General features: G+C 38.7%; 4 protein-coding genes across 9 annotated transcripts; 2 read left to right on the top strand and 2 right to left on the bottom strand.

Annotated features, from left to right (window-relative positions):
• The first annotated feature begins 1,306 nt into the window (after positions 1 to 1,306).
• LOC132197016 (protein CREBRF homolog) lies at positions 1,307 to 9,584 on the top strand. Of its 6 annotated transcripts, none has more exons than XM_059620034.1 (10): positions 1,307 to 1,709; positions 4,012 to 4,268; positions 4,428 to 4,582; positions 4,676 to 5,068; positions 5,463 to 5,760; positions 5,830 to 6,082; positions 6,140 to 6,316; positions 6,478 to 6,551; positions 6,602 to 6,724; positions 6,781 to 9,584. In XM_059620034.1, the coding sequence occupies exons 2-10, from the start codon at positions 4,028 to 4,030 to the stop codon at positions 6,873 to 6,875; spliced, it is 1,809 nt and encodes a 602-aa protein (XP_059476017.1). In that variant the 5' UTR covers positions 1,307 to 1,709; positions 4,012 to 4,027; the 3' UTR covers positions 6,876 to 9,584. The 6 variants fall into 6 exon arrangements, with proteins under 6 accessions (XP_059476017.1, XP_059476016.1, XP_059476019.1 ...); XM_059620033.1 differs by having other exon boundaries at positions 1,310 to 1,709; positions 4,028 to 4,268; XM_059620036.1 differs by having other exon boundaries at positions 1,315 to 1,709; positions 4,028 to 4,268; positions 4,691 to 5,068.
• LOC132197018 (putative ammonium transporter 1) lies at positions 9,578 to 12,767 on the bottom strand. Its single transcript, XM_059620039.1, has 9 exons — positions 12,586 to 12,767; positions 12,443 to 12,532; positions 12,165 to 12,398; positions 10,901 to 11,118; positions 10,610 to 10,846; positions 10,336 to 10,447; positions 10,048 to 10,287; positions 9,920 to 9,991; positions 9,578 to 9,869 (listed from the first exon to the last, which is right to left on the bottom strand). Exons 1-9 carry the CDS (start codon positions 12,731 to 12,733, stop codon positions 9,754 to 9,756), a joined length of 1,467 nt encoding a protein of 488 aa, XP_059476022.1. The 5' UTR covers positions 12,734 to 12,767; the 3' UTR covers positions 9,578 to 9,753.
• Positions 12,768 to 13,360: 593 nt separating this feature from the next.
• Positions 13,361 to 16,660, bottom strand: LOC132197083 (putative ammonium transporter 1). Its single transcript, XM_059620136.1, has 9 exons — positions 16,514 to 16,660; positions 16,339 to 16,461; positions 16,194 to 16,283; positions 15,896 to 16,129; positions 15,629 to 15,843; positions 15,028 to 15,279; positions 14,701 to 14,812; positions 14,039 to 14,365; positions 13,361 to 13,981 (listed from the first exon to the last, which is right to left on the bottom strand). The coding sequence occupies exons 1-9, from the start codon at positions 16,641 to 16,643 to the stop codon at positions 13,872 to 13,874; spliced, it is 1,593 nt and encodes a 530-aa protein (XP_059476119.1). The 5' UTR covers positions 16,644 to 16,660; the 3' UTR covers positions 13,361 to 13,871.
• Positions 16,661 to 17,593: 933 nt separating this feature from the next.
• Positions 17,594 to 20,721, top strand: LOC132196843 (UDP-glycosyltransferase UGT5-like). The gene is made up of 6 exons (XM_059619756.1): positions 17,594 to 17,743; positions 18,464 to 18,919; positions 19,264 to 19,479; positions 19,606 to 19,990; positions 20,058 to 20,277; positions 20,329 to 20,721. Exons 2-6 carry the CDS (start codon positions 18,464 to 18,466, stop codon positions 20,627 to 20,629), a joined length of 1,578 nt encoding a protein of 525 aa, XP_059475739.1. The 5' UTR covers positions 17,594 to 17,743; the 3' UTR covers positions 20,630 to 20,721.
• The last annotated feature ends 301 nt before the right edge of the window (positions 20,722 to 21,022 follow it).

Raw genomic sequence — 21,022 nt, 5'->3', positions numbered from 1 at the left:
CATTATAAAGTTTTACAACCCCTGCTATGTTATGATTGCTTATGAATATTCTAACCAGTTGGTCAACAAGGGAGGACAAAACCATATAACTTTTCATTAAATCTGGGGCGTTTGTTTGACGTTTGATTCATAAGCGGCTGGTGACTTTTCAAGCGATGCAAGTGCAGCCCAAAGAATACCCCCCCCCTCCGCTTCCCAAAAAATATTACGATACCTCGAAATTGGAGCCAGGAAAAATTTAACTTTAATCTTAAATACTTAAGAGCTGACCAAAACCACTAAAAAAAATATTTATTGCTAAACAAAATGCAAAATTTATTGTAAAATCTAAAAACTATAATAAATTGCGTCACTCAGATAATTATTGTGTCTGAATTTGAATCTGGGAAATTGATAAAATTATTTAATTATTGATATATTGATTACAATTATAAAACAATAATATTAATGCAAACGAGCTCTCAGCAGCGAGTGCAGTGTACGGGCGCCATAATATAAAGGGCAGTGCAAGCAAAGGAGTTTTCGCAACAACTTTTCTATTTTAGCAGCAATGTTGCAGCGCTGCAGGAATGGAGATGGCAAAGAGTGAGCTCTTGGTGTTTGCACTTGCAATTATGCACGCTTCCCAAGGACACCCAGGCCATATTGTTGTGGCATGACTTTGTTTTGCTGGCGAGAGCAGCTCTTGCGTGCGATCGAATGAGGGAAGAAAAGAAAAGAAGATGAAGGGCTTCTTCTATTTAGCAAAAGAGATGCTCAAGAAGCGGCTAGGGAGCGTCGCGAGGAATTTCGCCAGCGGCCGAGCCCTCGCTCGCTGGCGTGTATATTTTGGTGGTTCAGTTACTCCTCACGCAGGAGTTGGCTGCTGTGAATTCACGTGGCCCGCGAAGGCCGATAACTATGCTGACGTCATGACCCCTTTTGACGTCACAAGGTTTGTTGGCAAACTTTTCCCCAAACATTGTAATATACGCCGTGCGAGAGACTCTCAGAAGGGCACGGCTCGCGCCGTTTCCAAAATTCCAAGGTCACCGAACGTCCCGGGAAACGAAAATTTTCCAAAATCTCGCGTGCCCCGTTGCCGCGAGTGGTGAAAAAGGCGATAAACGCCGCCGTGTTTTGCATGAGCACGATAAAAACAAGACGAGAATTTCTCTATGGCTGCGCGCGGGGCGGTGGTGGGGGCAATATTTTGAGTTGAAAACACGCGATCCGCAGGAGGGGAGGCGACAACAACAAACGCGCCCATTGGTGAAGGGGTCGGGGAGCTCGGCTGTGATTGGCCGACACGGCGGGGACTCGTTGCTGAACGAAACGCGATTGATCTTTTTCTTCTCATGTGACCTTTAGTAGAGTAATTTCCTCGTCCGAGTGAATAATACGCGCCCGAAAGCAGCTGAATCCAGTTAATTCTGGCCCGATTGCGACCGAGGGAGGCGAATCCGAGTAGCACGACGGTTGTCACCGCACTTTGGCGTGGCGAAACATGTGAATTGTGATCGAGACCACTGCACCACACCAGCCCCACGACTCGCTCGCTGCAGTTTCTAGGCAGGACTTGCATCATCCTCGCGCTTTGTTGATATTCCACGTTTACACGTGATCGATCGTACTGGACACTCATCAGTGCTCTCGATTCGTCGCCACTGTTCGGTTCCGCCCGAAAAGCGCTGGAAATCATCATCGAAGAGGACACGGAGCCAACTAAGGTGAGGACAAAAATAAATAATTTAAAAATAATGCATTTCCGGTTATGTAATATTTTGTTGTGATGGTGTTTTGCAAGTAGGACGCTTTATTGTGAATTCGCTGGTGGAATTCCCGATTCGCCAGATGGAATTCGCAGGTTTCGCCACGGGCCTCGTTTCTATCGAATTCCGTGGCCTCATTTGGCTTGGCGACGGACGCCTCGTCGCGTCTCTCGCGGGGGCCCAAGCATTTATTTCGATCAAGGGGGACGTTTTTCGCGGAATCTGGGCGGAAAATCGATTGGCGTGGGCGCGGTGGTCTGTTTTGGTCGCGAACATGTGCAGTGCGAATGTAAACAGGAAGTGGCAGGTTTATCCTTGGGGTAGTCCCGTTGTGCAATGAGAGCGCACTTGCGAAAATCAATACTCTGTCGCCAGGGGCGCCGAGTGGGCGGCCGAGCTTTGAGCATTGGTCGGGGCTCCGGAGCCCCCCGAGGGCCTCCTCTGGCTCGAATTCGCGAGATAAACACGCTGGTGCGTTGTTGCCAGAATTGGCGTGGCTGTGGCGCGCGATGAAGCAGCATTTTGCTGCTTTGTTTACTACACTAGCATGGCGATTGCCCGCCCAGGGACTCCGCTGCCAACCTGACAGAGTTGCCCACTAAAAATAGTTCGCTGAACTCCTCGTATATCGACCGCAGTGCTCGCTCGGCCCACCCCAATGTATATTTAACCCGCACACTCACTTGCGTGTTGTAAACAAGCCGAGGGCCCCCTCAAAATCGCTTATTTTCGATCTTGGTGCTCAGACTGATGGCTTGTTTGTTTGAAAAACTGGTGTGCGTTTGACCCAGGCTGGACACAAGGCAACATGTTGTGACGCTCAAGAAGCGATTTCACTTTGCCCAGTCCATTAAAAATTGTTACGAGATTCTGAATAATTAAAAATGCTATCCTATTTGCTATTAAATATTAAAATATTTGTTATAGTTAAATTTAATTTCAGCAAAATTTATATTAGGTTCTATAAATTATTATCATTTTGAAAAAAAGGACAAAAAAATGATATATTAGTTCCATGTATTTATTTATTTATTAATGAATGATTAAAATTAATAATTTTAAAAATATGCAAGTAAAAAAATTATAGGATATTAAATTAACCGTTCATATTTCAATACTCATTATTTAAATCAATCCTATGATTTATACGATTTATAAAAATAAATTTTATAGTAATAACTTGCTTAGTGATCAGAAGTCGTTTTAAATATTTAATAGATTTACATTTAGTAAGAGAAATATATATTTTAAAATTTAATTTTGAAAGTAGCCTGCAAATTTTATTTGCTCTCGAAGATCCGGCAACAACCGTCGTCAACTTTCTACAGCTCGTGCCTCTCCTCACCAACCAATGAGCAGTTTTGATTCTTTTAAATTGAACCGTCCCTTCACCACTTGGGAGTCAAAAAGAAGTTCAGTCGCTTGTTTTGCAAGTAGCCTGACTACTGGGACACTAATTATCTCACAGCCGAATGCACCGTCTGCCTTTAAATAAGTGCACGTTGATCTATTTTTATACGCGTGGCACAGGTGGGGCCGACGTGATTTATAAATAGATTAACGCGCTCTGAATAAACTCTCAAGATCAATAAGAAGCAAACAGAGGTCAATCATTTCGAAAGCGACTGAAAAAGCGGTCTTGAAAATTATTTCTGAGGACATTTTTTCCTCCTTTCTAATTTTTTAATAAGAAGTTGTTTGCAGATATTTCTAGTCACTTGTTATCAGGCGCGATTAATCTGCCGCCTGATTAAAGGCCGTTCTATAGGATAGATGCCTGGATTGAGTAATTCCGACGTCTGATAATGTAAATTATTCTAATCCTTTGAGTACTTTATTTCCTTTTGTCAACAAAATTAAAAAATAAAACTACCATCTCTTGTTATCGCAATTGCTATTGTTAACCAAACGTGTAAATAGAGTCGTTGATCTTTGAACCAAACAAAGAGGCTCGTCTGGGAGGTTGTTAGGCTGTTTCCTGTGTTGCGTTGTCGAATTTGATTTAAATTCAAGTGAATTAATCCAATTGTATTACATGAACGGAATTAAAGATTCCAAGTCACAATTGAATCAAAGTCGCTATGGTTTCATAATCCTTATGTGGAGATAAGATTTCTTAGAATGTCTGAAAGTGCGTTCGACAATAGCATTTGAAATATAAAAATTACTGGAAATTACTTGAAAGCTCTTTTGCTTTTTTCATGTGCATTTTTTATTAATTTTTTAATGAAAGCGTTAGTATTAAATTATTCATTTGCAGTGATATTTGGTTTCAGATGGCAGACCCCATGTATGGGGGTGGCGAAATGTTTTTCCTGGACTCGCCAATCAAGCAAGAGCCAGGCACCCAGATGGACTCGCAGCTGAACAACCCTCTCGGCATGCCCATCCCCAGCAGGCGTGGGGGAGGCCGTTCAGGTCTTGCGGAGTTCAACTACGATTTGGACGAGGCTCTGGCCTTGGGCGCCCTTCCCAGTCTCGGCACGGGCACCATCAACCTCAACGCCAACCAAACTGGTGAGTTGTTGACCTCAGTATAGTGGAAGTTTTGAAACCAAATTCCGCTTTCGTTTGTAATCATGGTTGGAAGTTGAAATATTATGAAGGAATTATTTGTGGTTTCATGTCCGCTGTGATAAAGGGAAATGTGTCATGCTTGTCAATTGAATGTTTCAGGAAACTTTTTTTCGAACCAGTTGAACCAGGACATTTCCCTGACACAAGCTGTGACCGGAAACTACAATTTGGACTCAAATCCAATGGGACCCTCTGTTTGGGTTTCTCTTTGCGGGGACACTTTCAAAATGGACGAAGAGGATGACATTCTGCAGGTTAATTTCTCACTAAATTAAATCCCCTTGGTTTCATTCTCTTTATTTTCTAACTTCCCGCACTGAATGGACTGCTGAAATTTTTGAAAAAAGATGGAATGCTTCCAGGTGGACAAGGCTGATTTGATCCAGGGCCCAACTTTGGCCGAGTTGAACGCAAATGACGAAACTTTGTTGGAAGACTTGAGTTTCGACGACCTCATCTTGCCAGATGACTCAGCCCTTTTGAGCTCCATCACCGACTCCAATTCGCAGACCGCCTCCTTCCCGTCCTCGTCAGGACAGTGCTTCATGAAGGAGGCTACTCAACTTTCCTCCAGCATGCCAGCCAGTCAAAATCTTTTTGTTGGTATTCCGAGCCCTGGTGGGCAACAGACACCTCTGGTCCTTTCACCAAGGTCGCCAGCCAGGCCTGGATCTTCAAACAGCAGCACCGGCAGACACAGTACCCTTCACGAGTTGCTCATGCGCAGGAATGATCCTGATGTATGTATTGTTGTGGTGTAGGTGACTCGCATGTAATTCCATCATGTGTTGTGTTGCATAATCAATGACACACGGAAGGCATTAGATATTAATCATTTAGGCGGTGGAATTTGTATGTTCTGGTGTTGATTCATTTGCATTGTAGAATCGGATACCATGCAGTTCCATTTATTTACATAGATTTAAAAAAGAGTTAAATTCCCATGTCACCATGTCACACTTAATTTTATTAAGAATATTTTAATAATTCTCTCATCCAGCCTAAGTAATTGGTCCAAACATTTTTTTTTTCGAACAAGACCAAAAAAAATTTGCTACATCTGGAATAATGAAAACTTATTTTGGCTTATTTTCTGAGCTGAATTTAATTTTTTGTTTGATCCTCAAATTTCAGCATGCAAGTCAGCTGAGCCCTGGCAGTTTCAACTTACTGGCCTCCACTGCAGGCCCCAGCACCTCATCCATGTCTCGTCTTTCGTCCTCGGCACCCACACATCTTGGTTTTGACCAAATCTGGCAGCGCCGTGAACCGAGGCAACACCTGCTCTCCACTGGCTCTCTGGTGGAGGCAGGTTCCACGTCGTCTCTCTCCACAGGTGGCGTGCTCAGTCCCGCTTCCCACGAACTCTCCCACGATGAAGGTTACTCGGAAGATGACAGTGACCACTATGACGACTTCTCCTCTGATGGAGGTAATTTGTCCTCTTATCTCTTCAAGCCTTTCTCATTGGCTCAGAATTGTTTTTTGTGTGGCGCTGTAGACACGTTGTTGGGTGAAACCAGAAAAATTTTGTGTTTAGAATCAAGTGACGCCGAGGGAGGCAGCTCTGGTCGTGGAGGCCGCCCCAAAGGATCAAAGAAGGAGCGGTTCTTTTGGCAGTACAATGTGCAAGCCAAAGGACCCAAAGGACAACGCCTGGTGTTGAAGACCAAGCAGGAAGACCCTCATTGCTTGAACGAAGTCACTGACCCCGTCTTTAGTCCTAGTTGCAGTGTGAGGGGCATCAAACACAGGTAAATAGATTATTAAAAATAAAATTTAGAGCAAAGTCCTGAAGGTTGCTTTTGCAGTGGCAAAGCGAGGAAAGGTGATGGCAACGATCTGACTCCCAACCCTAAGAAACTGCACAGCATTGGAAAAGAACTGGACAAACTGGGCAGGATCATAAATGACATGACCCCAGTCAGTGAGCTTCCTGTCACTGTGAGGCCAAAGTCAAGGAAGGAGAAGAACAAGCTTGCTTCTAGGTATGGAATTTTTTTATTTCTAAGATGATTTGAAATTTAACAACATTGTTTAAAAGACTAATTATCTATAGATGTTGGAATAAAAAAAGCTGAAAAGATGCTATAATTCCAATTGTACAAGATGTAAAAGCAATAATTTTATTCCAATAATATTATTTCAGGGCTTGCCGTTTGAAAAAGAAAGCACAACACGAGGCAAACAAAATCAAGCTTTTTGGCTTGGAGAATGAACACAGTAAGCCACTTGTAATTCATTTATGAATAAATAATCAAATAAATTTCTAGAACGCTTAATTTCTGCCATCCAACAAGCAAAAAACATGGTAGTGACCAGTTACAGCAACGATTCCAAGGAAGTCCGAGAGGAAATTGCCAGGAATGTTGAGAAGACGAGGCGAATGGCCCTGAGTAAATAAATTGATTTAAAAATTTCCAGTGTGATAAACGGTCTGTATCTTGATCAGGAACACACATTGCTGGAGTTTCGACTGATTACGTGAACACCATCTTGGAAAAAGTGAAGTCTGGCGTGCCTGGCGCGGGCCTTGAGGAGATATGAGATGAGGCCAAGCCTCCTTCGAGGAGGCGGGCGCAGTCGCTGAAAATTGTGCCGGAGTGAAGGGGACACATCTAGTCTGGTCAGCGCCTGCTGCCCCTTTTACTATTAAGGAGTTGAATCACAACAGTGCACCAAACCTCAGAAGAAGCTTGTCGACAGATGAAGAAGTAACTATTCATCTTATATAATCGAAAATCCTCTCGTCTATATTATTGTAAAACTTTTAGCCCAAATGGGTTGTATTTAAAAAAAAAAGCGCCAGAGAGGTAAAGATGTTTGGACATGTGTTTGAAATATCAACTGGCTGCGTTTAGAGTGATTTGCTCTCTGGCTAATTTACAAAATTCCAACAACAGAGTTCCCTTGCTAAATTAAAATTTAAACCATAAAATTTTAAATTCATTCTGTCAACAATTCTTTGTAAAAATCTGCCCATTACAATTTGTGATATTGGCTCAAAATAGGAAGTACACAATTAAGAAATATAAATATTTATTTTTGTCTGAGATTCAATTTTTAAACTAGCCAGAGTAGAACGATAATAATCTAGAATTATTCGTAACTTTACTTAGATTTAGTAGCTTCGGTAAATGTGATAAAAATTTAGTTCTAAGGTGTGCTTTTCTGGCATTACACACATAGGCAGTTCACTTCAGCATGCATGCTTTCTTGGAACCGTTTTCAGGTCAATTACAAGAAAATTTATTAAATACCTCTGCAATTCCATCTTCAAAACACCACAGTTGTATCTATCAATGTATTGTAACTGGCTGTCTGTTCCAGAGATATTTTAAAGTTAATCAAACACTTTCAGATAAAATAATTTAAAGATTTAGACTTGAAATCTTGCACGTCAGGAAGAGGCGTTCTGCAAATTATAAGCATTCAGATAATTGATTGTAATGGAAAATTAAGCATGTTGAAAGCTGAATGTGACGACCTGCCATCATCAACCTACAATTAGTGTTTAATGATTAGCATGTAAGCCAACACATGGATGAATTCCGAGGAGCAGATATTTTTTATACACAATTTCTTTTACTCTATAACTTTATTTTGGGTTTTTTGTAACCGAGCAGCCGCCTACTTTATCTCTTTGACATAAGTTGTTTACTTGTTCACTTTAGAAGAAAGTATTGCATGGTATTTTCCTTATGATTATGTAAATTTAAATTCTGTGTAAGCTAGTCTATTTATTTCAACTTTGTAAATCATGCTGTTACATTTGCAGGTATTCACTCGAACAAGCCGATTTTTATTGTTTTTTGTAAATACATCTCTCTCAGCCCCTTTTACAATTAGAGTTATCTCCATGTTTGAAATAGCACTGTGCTATTATGCAGCAAGTCTAATTGCCATAACTCCATCAAGTCTATTTATTCTCAGCCCATTTGATTTTTTCTTAATTTTTAGTCGGTAACGGCAAGTAGAGGTGAAGGGTCTTTTTTATTTTGTATGCTACTTGAGCAACTCATAGATAGAAATCTAGTTTCTCATTTTTACACCAGCAAAGTGCTATTTTTTTCTTTTTAATTTGTTGTTTTTCTTCAAACAGAGTGGAATCAATTAAAATGCATTTCTACCTAGGCTTCTATAATACGAATGAGCCTTCTGCATTTTTCTCTTGTAAACAAAAACTACCGTTTTACTGTATGAGCATAAAAATATATGAATATACTTGTATTAGAATTTTACAAAAGAACTTGACTAGTACAAAGATTATGGATTGAAAATAGAGACCAGAATATAGAACCAGAACAATGCAAACCTTGCAGAACTTTTCCACTTGCTCTCAAAATGCATTTTAATCCAGCCACTTCTTGAAAACAACACAATGGGGTTTTTCTATCTCTCCCCAGGTATAAACTTCCTCCTTAAATAATGTAGAGCTGTTTGGAAATTTTTGTTTTGAATTGATTTACGTGTTTAAAAGTTTTGATCAAAAAAGCCTGTGACAATATAGTATATCATGATAATTCCCTATCCCTAAATACTTGAAAATTTTGTCTTTAGATTTCAACACAAAAGTTTACATTTTGAAGAAAAAGAATACCTCAAGTTTTCAGATTATTAAATGTAATGAAAAAATCAAGCCTTGATGATAAGAATTAAAAGCTAAATTTAAATTACCGCGTTCTAGCTTAAGAAAATTATGATAATTATGCTGTAATTCACGTAGTTTCGCTCTGAACGGCTGCTTTAATTGTAGGCAATTAAACTCTTCGCTCTTAATCCTAAGTGTAATGCTTAATCGACTATTGCGTAATATCCAACCGACCTTGAACTTTTGACCTTTTGCCCACTATGTGGATTTGATTTTGTAACAATTGTTTTTCTGCGACCTTGCTCCGAAATGGTCAATATAGTAGCTTGATCAGTGATGAACTTCATTATTTGTGAAATGGAAATTTGTGATCTTTTTTAGACACCGCACTGGCTAGCGGGTTATTCTCACGCTCGAAATTGGTTGGTTGAATTAAAAGTGGACTTTGATGAGTTTGGTCGCAGAAAAATATGGCATGGAAACGATCGCGCATCTCAATTCAGAAAATTAATGCTTAATTGTTAAGTGAATTGAGTCGCCCATTCTTAATTTGTATACCTTTTGTCAAAGGAAATTTTCACAAAACATTTTCGGAAAAACACTTCCCTCTTGTATCCCCTTTTGGTATGTTAAAAACGAAATAAAATTCATGTTGAGCATGGCAAAAAAGAGATCATATTTTATTTAATAAATAAGCACTCTAATTAATTATAATAAACATTATTTTTAATCTGAAAGTAAGTTAAATAAACTTGTATGTGAAATAATAATTTTTATAATAACACTCTCCGATAAGAAAATTATTTTACACAGAAAAAGGTCTTCCTAAACTAATCAAACTTGTCTAGTGCTGGTGAGGAATGGGTCAGTCAAGTTGGCTTGGCTACTTTTGTGTCGAGTGGAGGGTCCTTCTTGACCAGAGATGCTGCCAGGAGGGCTACAGCCGTCACCTGAATGGGGATGCTGGTAAAAATGGTTTATTGCTTTCAAAAATCTTTACCTTCGCTAGAGGTGCTGAAATCGAGAGACTTGAACCGGTACGCCGGCTCCTCGTGCGTTGCTAAATCCATACCTGCAAAAAAATTAATTTTAGAGGAATTGTTATTGAAATGGAAAAAATTGTTATACCCAAAATTTCCTCGTCTTCACTGGGTCGCAAAATTCCAGTGTACTTGAGGAACATGAATATGACGGCAGTCATAGCCATCGACCACGCTGTGATTGCCAGCGCGCCAATACAGTTGTAGGCCAGAAACTGTCCAGCCTTGATTTTATCACTCAAAGCATCGTCCCGCAGAACCGAACTGGCCAGGAGGCCCCATAGGCCGCCTCCGAAGTGAACGGCAATCGCGTTCAGAGGATCGTCAACTAAATAAAATTATCAGAAAAATATTTTAATTGTAAGTGGAAAATTACTTTCAAGTTTTTCTAGAATCTTGATAATGACGCTGTAGATGGGTCCTCCGCAAAGGGCAATCAGCCAAGCAGCCCAAATATCCACTGTATCACAATTAGCACAGACGGACACCTGAAAATTGGAATATTTCAATTTAACGCAAATTAGGATTCCCACGGAAATAACTAATTAAAAAAAAAAATAGGAATTTTCCATTCATTATCATTAAATTATTATTTTTTTAATGAAGTATTATTTGTTTAATATTGAATTATGATTGTTAATATTGGATACCATTCCAAAAAGTCCTCCATTTACTGCGTGAAGGTAGCTCCACCATCGTTTGCCTCCGATCAGACCAACCCTAGCCGCGATTAGACCACCCATTGCTCCACCAGCTCCAGAGAGAATGGTGTTGATGATAATTTTGGCAACCAGTTCTCCGTCACCTGTTTTTGAAATGTGCAAAACAGCGCCGCCATTGAAAGCCAGAAAGCCAACAAAAAGGATCATTGCGCCAAGTCCAAGCACCTATTTTTTTTTTTTTTATGAGAAATGAATTTCGGGGTTTTTCATATCTTTTACCGGAATGTTGTGCGACTCGAATTCTGAAGAGTCCAGCGCGGGTTCACCTTTTCTGGGGTACTTGCCGTACCTCGGGCCAATGATAACGCAGGCCATGATGGCACAAGCGCCGCCACACATGTGCACCACCCCGCTCCCGGCGAAGTCCTTGAAGCCCAGCACGTTCAACCACCCCTCAGAAGTCCACGCCCAGTGAGAGACGATCGGATAAGTGACCGCTAACAATTAAAATTGATTTCAAAAAAGTTGCACAAATATTCCTATCTCTAAGCGCAACGCCTGCCAGAGTCAAGGTATGCAACCTGCTGGGCACCTCACGCGTAAAGGCAGTGTGATCTGATCGTTTGCTTTTGACAATGAGATGTGAGGTTGCTGTCAAAATTTTTCAGTAATGTTCTGTCAATCTGAACTATCTTGAAAAGAGTCACTCAGAGTGAAAAATTTTTTTACTTTGCTTCAAAGAGCGTTCAAAAATGTTCAAATGTGTCATATATAGATAATTTTGTTTTTGAGTAAACGCACGTGCCATGCACAGATGCACAGACAGGTGAAAACAAATATTATTTCATATTTGTTATTCTAAAAATTGATCCCACAGTGTAACTATTGTGACTTGCATGAAACGGTATGATTATAAAAAGCTGACAATCTACTGAAGCGAAGAAAATGTTTATTGTCCTGCTCATTGAAAAATTGCTTTTTTCCCAAAACCAACAGCAAACGGCTCTACCGGTATCTGTTATGGTCAACGATCCTAGTTCATAAGCAATAAAAAATATCCATAAAATGTTAAAAAAAATCACAATATTAAAGATGATCAGGCGTTTGGTCGTGAAATATATTTACACTTTAATATTTCTGTTTCAAGAATTAATTTTATTTTCTTTAATAAAGCAGCTTTTTCAATTATGTTTATTTGGTTTGTTTTTTGTTGTGGTCTTATTGTTAATAGATTTTTGGAGTATTTTCATTTTATTATCTTGTTAACGATTTTTTTAGTTTTTTTTTACTTCTTATACTGGCTGCGTTATGACAGTAATACTAGAAATGTTACATTTGAAACTGCAAGAAAATAATTCTTATAACAATTGACTTTCGGAGAAATTCTAGGCATGCTCACATTGCTCACCATTATCATCTACATATTTTAATTTATGTCTTTATTTAAATTAATATCTTATACTTTCATAATACTTTTCAACTTTTAATTTCCGTACTTTTACAATGCGCTTTAATTTATGACCAGATATTATATAAAACTCACCTGTGGTAAGGAAGCTGTAGATGAGGTAAGCCACGAAGGAGCATCTTTCCACGATGACGCCGGAAATGATGGATGAAGCCGTGGCGGCGTAGGAGAATTGAATAAACCAGTTCGAGTACTGGAACTCCTGAGTCAGTCTTTGTCCCGCTATGTACGGGTACATTCCGAGGAAGGATGAGCCCCGGCCGTAAGCCAGCGTGTAGCCAACAATCCAGTATCCAAAAGCGCCGAGAACTAGTAAAAATTTGTGATATTTTTCCCCAAAATTAAATACTCACAAAGGTCCAGCATGTTCTTCATCATGACAGAGGTGGCGTTTTTCGAGCGAACTGAACCAGCTTCCAAATAGCCAAATCCCAGGTGCAAAACTGATTTTTTTTAACAAAATTATTTTTATGAGATTTTAACTCGGAGAATTTACTGATGACGATTATTCCCATGATGGAGGTGAAAAACGCGTCCACTTGAGCGGCAAACTCCTCAACCCGAGCTTTCAGCATCAGAGTCTCGTTCAGGGCGTATTGATTAGGGCTGAAGACGGTAATCGACGCGTTCGCCACCAAATCCATTTTCGTTCCTGAATAACGTCTGCGTTTCTAGTTGTCCGCGGGTAACTGGAGGGTTTGCGCCTGAACTGGGTCCTATTTATTTCACTTATTTTGACATTGAAGTGTATGTTTGGCGTGGGGATAAAAGCGTTTATTTCGGCACCGCGGGACGCTGTCGATAGTCTTGCAGATCGGATTTTAGTCACTATCTTCACTCAAGAGCGCGCCCCTCGAGGTTCTGCAGTGTCACCTTTAATTTTCTACGACGTTTCTTAAATGACATTTTAAGCGATAAGAATAAGCTTGTTTAATGACTAATGCACAAATAATTTTTGGCACAACTAATATCACATTTTGAGTGGCCTGCGGAGGTCTGTTGATCAATATTTTTTTGCTGTGCGTCTATTTTACGTTGAATTTTCTGCCAGGGATTAAAAATATTGCACATCTTGCCAGAAAATTGAACACTCGCGCTTGCTAAAAGTGTTTTGCGATGTAAAAAAACTGTGAATTTCTTCCATTCTATTAAAAGAAAGGTTTTAAAAATGAAAAAAGATACTTCAAAGAATTATATTTTCAATAAACGGTATTTAATTTCAACGTACACATCTTTTGGTTCTTGTAATAATATGCAATTAGTTTTTTATTTTATTTATTTTTTTTTTGCTTCATTTTAATAATATTGTATAATTTCTAATGTTAAGGAGCGTCTTCTGCTAAGAAATGGCCCGATCAATTTTGACCAAAATTTGAGTCTACATTAAAAAAATACGACGAAACTTAATTAATGGTGACAATCGGCAACACAAGCCCTGATTTAACTATATCAACTTAATATGAAACAAATCTCTTGACAAAACTGAAAGGAAATATTTGAAATTATTTAAAACGTCTTTATTTTTTCATTCCATTTACTAACAATTAATTATAAGAATACATAGCATTCAAAAATTAATTTAAAAATGGTTATTCATAATCATAATCTTATTATGAAACATATTTATTTAACAATGCATTTTGAAACTACTCCGGTTCTAGTTTGTGGAAAACTTCTTTAACACATTCATGAATAAACTAGTGAAATATATGCCTAAAACTGGCTTAATTTGGCTACACTTGTGATGAGGGCGAATTTAGTGCAAAAATCATTGATTCTCCGTCACGCAACTATTGGAAGATTTTGCGACTCTTGTCTATTGAAGGGAATTCGCCCGCTGAAATTAAACATTTCCGACGACACCGTTGGGGTCATCGAGCCATTTGTAGTAACTGCATGATAAAATTCAAATAGAAACCCTTGATGTGTATAACTTGATTGCAACTTACATAAATTTTTGTACTCGCCGAGGTCAATGTCCCTCAGGGTGAACCTGTAGGCGGGCTCGTTGTGTTTGGCCAGGTCCATGCCCATGATCTCCTCCTGCTCCGTGGAGCGGAAGAGACGCAGCATCTTGAGCGGGAAAAAGATAATGAAACTGCACCCCATGGACCAGGCCATGATGGAGATGGCACCGATGATGTTATAACCCAGGTAGATGCCCGCCTGCGTGCCGTTCAAACCAGGCAGGGCGTTGTTTTTCAGCAACGGACTGGCCAAAACACCCCAAAGGCCGCCACCGAAATGCACAGGAATGACATTGATGGGGTCGTCCACTACATTTGCAGAAGGGAAAATATTTAATTAAAGGGTTCAAAAAATCTTCAAACATTCAAACCAGAATTGTGTAATATTTAAAGCTCTAGATATTTGTTTTATTGACAGGAGCTCAATTTTTCAATTGTTTGATCTTATTAGGGGTTGCTAGTTTCTTCCGAAAAAAAAACTTAAATATTTCCATTAATTATTAACGTGATATATAATAAACAAAAATTTTCAATCTTTACACAAAGATCTGTCGAGATTTCCATTACTTTACGATGAAATTTTTTTTATTTTTTTTATTTTTAATCAAGTTCCTCTAAAAAGATCATTGCTTAAATATTTTTACCTTTCAGCTTCCTGGTGAGGTGGTGGAAACCAACGTAAATAGGAGCGCCCATTGCTCCCAAAATAAACGATGCCCAAAGCTCGATTTGGTCTGCGCTGGCACAGCTAATAACCTTTAATTTAAAAAAATATATATATATATATATATATATATATATATATATATATATATATATATATATATATATATATAAATTTACTTTAATTTATTGCTTGAAATGTGGAAATATCGGTTTAAGCCGTTGCAAAAAAACTGAAAATAATGATCATTGAACATCTCCTTTGCTCCCTTAAAAACTGACGGAGATCAAAAAATTAATTCGTTTACCAATCCCATTAGCCCGCAGTTGGCAACGTGTCCAAAGCTCCAGTAGCCGTGGCCTTTGAATGCAGTTGTGTTGAAAGCGCCTGCCTTGCTGAGAAATAGGCAACTGGTGGCGCACCCGCACGCACTCAGTAGAGAGACGATGATGATTTTGGCCACTAGTTCCGCATCTCCAGGCTGCGAAATGTGCAAAACGGAGGCAGCGTTGAAAGCCAGGAAGTTGGTGAACAGCAACATAGCACCCAGGGCACTCACCTGAGAAATTTTGAAAAAAAAAAAATCGGTCACTGAATGATAAAAAAGTTTTGCAGTATTTTTTTAAGTGAATATAGAAGTTCAAATTTTGGTCTTTTTTTGTTTCGATTATTATTAAAATTGTTATTTTTTTTTTACTCTTTGCTTTTAGTGACAAATGTGACATGGCAATTCAAGAACACTCCGCCTACTTGCGTAATCAAATGACCGACAGTTGACCACCAAGGGCGTTGAAGTACGCAGTGCAGTGCGTCAAGATGTGTCAATCACGTTTATCTTTAAATAACTCCTTGAAACTTTCGCTCACATTTTTCCAAACAAAAATTTCTCAATCTGAAGTAAGACATACCGGCGTGTTGTGTCCTTCAAAATTTTCATCAGGATCGAATTCGTTCTTCTTACTGAAGCGGTTGTAGCGCGGCTCGAGAAGAATGGCCGCGACTATGGCGCAACTTCCTCCGACGAGGTGCACCACGGCGCTCCCGCAGAAGTCCTCGAAGCCCATAACTTTGAGCCAACCCTCAGGTGTCCACGCCCAGTGACAAACGATGGGATAAACGACACCTGTTATAAAAAGAATTGAAAGATTTGTGAATCAAATTGATAAAATAATTACAAGAAATTAGCGAGCTGTAGATTAGGTAGGCGATGAAGCTGCAACGCTCGGCGACGGCGCCGGACACAATTGTGGACGGCGTGCTGGCGTAGGAGAGTTCAAAAAACCACTTGGCAAACATCTTGTTTTCTTGCAACTTGTAGCCAGCGACGTAAGGGTAGAGACCGGCAAAGGACGAACCAGTGCCAAACGCCAGGGTGAAGCCGAAGAGCCAATAAACGGTGCCACAAAGAACTGACAATAAATAAAGGAGTGCGTTGAAAATTTTAAACATTTCGGAAGTGAAAAATTTCCTTACAAGAGTCCATCATGTTTTTCATCATAACTGAGGTTGCATTTTTGGCTCGAACCGAGCCCACCTCCAAATAGCCAAAGCCAATTTGCATAACTAAAATTCAAAATTGTTTTTCAACATTTTACAACATTTGGGATTTTTGTCTTACGGCTGATGAAAATTGCCAATGATATTAAGTAAAATTCATCGAGGATGAAATTAATCTCCTTGATTTGCTCATTGATTAAGTCTAAAGTGAGGTTCTGCACGTCTGACGAATTTATCTCATTCACTGAAATAAGTTTACTGAGTCTATTGAATCAATTAGATAAATTGCAGCTTACTTGCGAGTGACGGGCAAGCCAACCTAGTCTTCTGGGCTGAGCACGATTTTCTGCAAACTAACCCCAATTGCTTCCGCGTGCCCATTATATATTTTTGCCAGGTTCCCCACCATTCGTCTGCTTTTGACATTTTACTTGATATTTTTTTCTCATATTTACGATTTTAACAAGTTTTGTTTTGCTATTTTTAGACTTCTTGCGTATACTTCCTCCGCCCGCCTTGGAAAAGCAAACATAAATAATGTCACTCATTCTGTTTGACGTAGTGATTGTGAGTTTCATGTAGCGTTGAAGACATTCTCGTTTGACGAAAATGCCGGTTTAATAATTTGCATTATTATAATAAGTAAATTTCGTAAATTTATTCATTGTTTTTAGTAAATTATCTCTGAGATTTTGAATTTTAGTTAATTGGAGAATAATAATTTTTATTCCTCCTCTGAGTAATCCGCTCGTTTTCTTTATTTAATTGCCTTAGGAAAAAGAAACCGTGTGGATTACTCTCACAATCAGTAAGTTTGGAAACAACCACCACGTATAGGAAGTTTTATTAAAAAAATTTATTTTGAATTTCATTGAATCTTATCTAAACATTTCAAAAAAAAAATATATGGGAATTTAGATTCATCATTAACTCACAAAAATAATTATAATATAGTATGGTCTTGTTTTACCTTCTTTAAAACTTAAATTTAATAGTTTTATTTTTCAATTTCTCCCTTAAATTAAATCATTAGATTTTATAAACGCAATTTAACGTTCTTGACCTTATTTGCGAGCAGAAATGTTAATTCTTAATTATATAATAGAATTTAAAATATTTGTATAAGCCAATAAATCATACAATATAAAATTGATGTGCGCTGAATTTTTACAAAATTTAATTTTTAAATCTTAATTTATAGTTATCTATAAATTGGCAGTGTTGCCAAGTCGCTTTTGGTGCTCATTTATCACAACCAGTCTCTCTTTGCCTACATTCCAACTCTTGGAGAGCACTGGCCTCTTCTTGCCTGCACTAATGACGAGAACCACGTGACTCAGCAACGCCGCTTCGGGACCTTCCTTTTTGCTCTTTTATGTATCAACTTGGTGCTCCCGCATATAAATTTATCAAGGATGCAACCGGCAACAAGAGGAGGCAGTTAGTAGTTTGCCGGCCGCGCTAGTGATCGTTTGGTTTGAACCACTTCTGGACGAGAGCAGGTGGCTGTGCTCACGTGTGCCAAGGTGAGAATTCTCCACGCGATCTGCGGTGCCAATGATCCGCACCGCAAAGCAAGCTCTCATTAATAAGATATATTGTGAATGAAATTTATTCACGCAGATATTCGTTTCAGATGCCTAGCTGTTCAGTATTATTTCTATGCGAATTATATTGTATTTAAGTATAATTATTTATGATCATCTGCAATTTACTATATTTTGTGAATTATTTATTAAATTAAGGGATGATTAAGATTAAGTATATTAAATATTTTAGTGATATTTACATATTTGTTACATAATTATGACTTAAAGAATTTATTATTTAACAATCAACATAAATGTCTTATGTAATAGAGAAGAATAAACGATTATATATTTTTAATTTAAACAATTCATGAGAAATAGAAATTGAGATAAATTTTGAATATTAAATCTTTGCATGATTTTACTGCAAATTGTATAATTATGCATTGTTTTCGTTGAGACTGCAACTGCATGCGACCAGTTGTAGAGTAAATGGAGAGTGAAACGTGAAACACAAAAGATAAGAAATATGGAAATGTTTGTTTCTCAAGTTCAAGGATACGCGCCAGTATATTTCTTGGAAATAACAAAATTATTTGTTCTCCCAAACGATAGCAAATATTTGCCTGAAAATAGTAATATAAAAATAGCTTTAAATAACTAAAAAATTATTAAATACATGTTTATTTCAAAAATATTTTTTAATTTCGCTTTCAGATGCGTTGGTTGATAATAGTTTTGGCCGCCCTGGCCGCTTTCGACGTAGTACCCAGCAGGGGGGCGCGAATTCTGGCCGTCTTTCCTTTTTTCTCCAAAAGCCACATACTCGTCCTGAAGGCGCTGACCAACGAATTGTCCTCCAGAGGTCACGAGATGGTCGTGCTCTCCGCTTTCCCGCAGGATAAAAAACTTCCCAACTACACCGACATCGACATCATGCCCGATCTACAAGAAATCATGCAAAGGGCTACTGGGAAAAATCTCTTTTTTATGGGAAAAATGCCCATTTACCAGCAGTCCTTCATGATGTGGGGAATGGGCTTGGGCACTACCGAAGCGGTTGCCACCGGGTCGAGCTTCAAGCGGGTGCTTGAGGACAAAAAGGGCTTTGACTTGATCATTGCTGAAGTTTTCATGAACGAGGCCATCTACGGGCTTTCTCACCATTTCAAGGTTATAGTTAATTTTATTCCCAATGGATATTGAATTAATTATGGTCGTGATATAAAAATAAAATCATTAATTTTTTTTACTTGAGAATTGAAATAAGCAAAGAGTATATATAAAATTCAAGATTTATTTGAAATATTGAAAGTTGAAACATTTTAACTTTAATGTATCCAACACATGCAGTTAGTTTCGGCAGTGATACACAATTTTAGTAAAAACTTTCTGCTTGATTTGAAGAAAATTTTTACTTAATACTTAAAGACTTACAGGTTAATAATTTATTTAATTTGTTGATCTTCTTTATTCTGGTCTAATTTTTTTTTTTAAAAAATCTTAAAATTACTTAGGCTCCATTGGTTTTGGTGTGTCCCTTTGGCGGCTTCCACTGGCACAATTACGCGTCCGGCAACCCGATTCCCATGTCGTACTATCCCAACCCTATGCTTGAGTACACGGACAGGATGACCTTCACTCAGCGCCTATCTAACTTCGTATTCACAACGGCGTGGGACCTTGGACATTACTTCTTCTATCTGCCGCGCCAGGAAGCCATAAGTAAAAAGGTGAGCTGATTGCACTGAGTATTTTAAGCCCGTCTTATCACACATTCCGTCATACCTGCCGATAGTCAAATTAAAAAAATTGGAAATTTAAAATTTTTTTAAATGAAAAATGTTTTAAAAACACAGGTGTTTGGTCCAGACACCCCGAGCGTTCAAGAGTTGGAGGCGTCGGCCTCTGTGGTCCTTGTGAACCAGCATTTCACCCTCAACTACCCGCGACCTTTGATGCCCAACATAATCGAGGTCGGAGGGATGCACGTTTCGAGGGAGGTCAAGCCACTCGCAAAAGAGTTCAAGGACTTCCTGGACGGGGCTAAAGAGGGCGCGATTTATTTTTCCATGGGCAGCAATTTGAAGAGCGAACTTATGGGAGATGATCGGATTAAGGCATTTGTGCAAGCCTTTTCCAAAATTCCACAGAGAGTTTTGTGGAAGTGGGAGTCGGACAGTGTGCCAGGGCAATCTAAAAATGTCAAAGTGGCAGCTTGGATGCCGCAGCAGGAAATTCTTGGTCAGTGTCGTATTTTTTTCAATTTTTTTTTTTTATTAAATATTAATTTATTAAATCTTAATTCTAGCTCATCCAAATGTTCAAGTTTTCATAACGCACGGAGGTTTGCTGAGCGCCCAAGAAGCTGCTTTCCATGGAGTTACTCTTGTAGGAATTCCCGTTTTCGGCGACCAAATGCTCAATATGCGGAAAGCCCAACTGGGGGGTTATGGAATTTACATCGACTTCGACAATGTTACGGCAGAATCTGTAGGATGGGCACTGAACGAGGCTTTGCACAATCCAAAGTAAATTTCAAATAATTACGTTTGATAAAATATCTAAACAAAAAATTACAGGGTAAAAGAGGCATCAAGACTGAGATCTGCGCAATATCGGGACCAGCCAGAGTCGCCCTTGGACAGGGCCATCTTTTGGACTGAATACGCCCTGCGGCACAAGGGTGCAAAACACCTCCGACCAGCGGCAGCGGATCTTTACTGGTTCCAGCTCCATTTATTGGACGTTTACCTAACTTTGTTGGCTCCTTTTATTGTATTATTATGGCTGTGCAAAAAGTTCTGTTGTGGAAGCAAAAAATCTGCAGTCACTGATAAGAAGGGAGAGAAAGCAGCTGGCGGCAAAAAGAAAAAGCAGTAATATATATATATTAACTATTGAATAATAATTTTAGTGCCTTTATTAAGGTTTGCTGAATTGTGGTGTTCATATATTAAAAATTTCTATGTAAATTTTATTTTCCTTATCCTTTATTTATCTATAATTCCAATGAAATTTCAGGCCAATTTCTGTGTAATATATTAACACTATGAAAATATAATAATTCAATAAATAAAAAATCGACGCTCAGATTCTTACTTTGGAACATTTCTGGCTGGCAGTGGTTACTTTTTTTTTTTATTATTATACATGATAACGCAGAAATTGGGTATTTTTTTATAGTTACTGATCCCTTCTTCGCTTCACGAAAGACAAGAACTGCATGATAAAAAATAAGAAACGCCTCTTTGGGCCACGCTGGAGCTCATTTTT

Source organism: Neocloeon triangulifer, unplaced genomic scaffold (genome assembly GCF_031216515.1).
Source record: "Neocloeon triangulifer isolate White Clay Creek 2 clone unplaced genomic scaffold, ASM3121651v1 ptg000012l, whole genome shotgun sequence".
Classification (NCBI taxonomy): Eukaryota; Metazoa; Arthropoda; class Insecta; order Ephemeroptera; family Baetidae; genus Neocloeon; species Neocloeon triangulifer.
The sequence above is the reverse complement of the archived record's forward strand: the minus strand, read 5'-3'. Positions and strand labels throughout refer to the sequence as shown.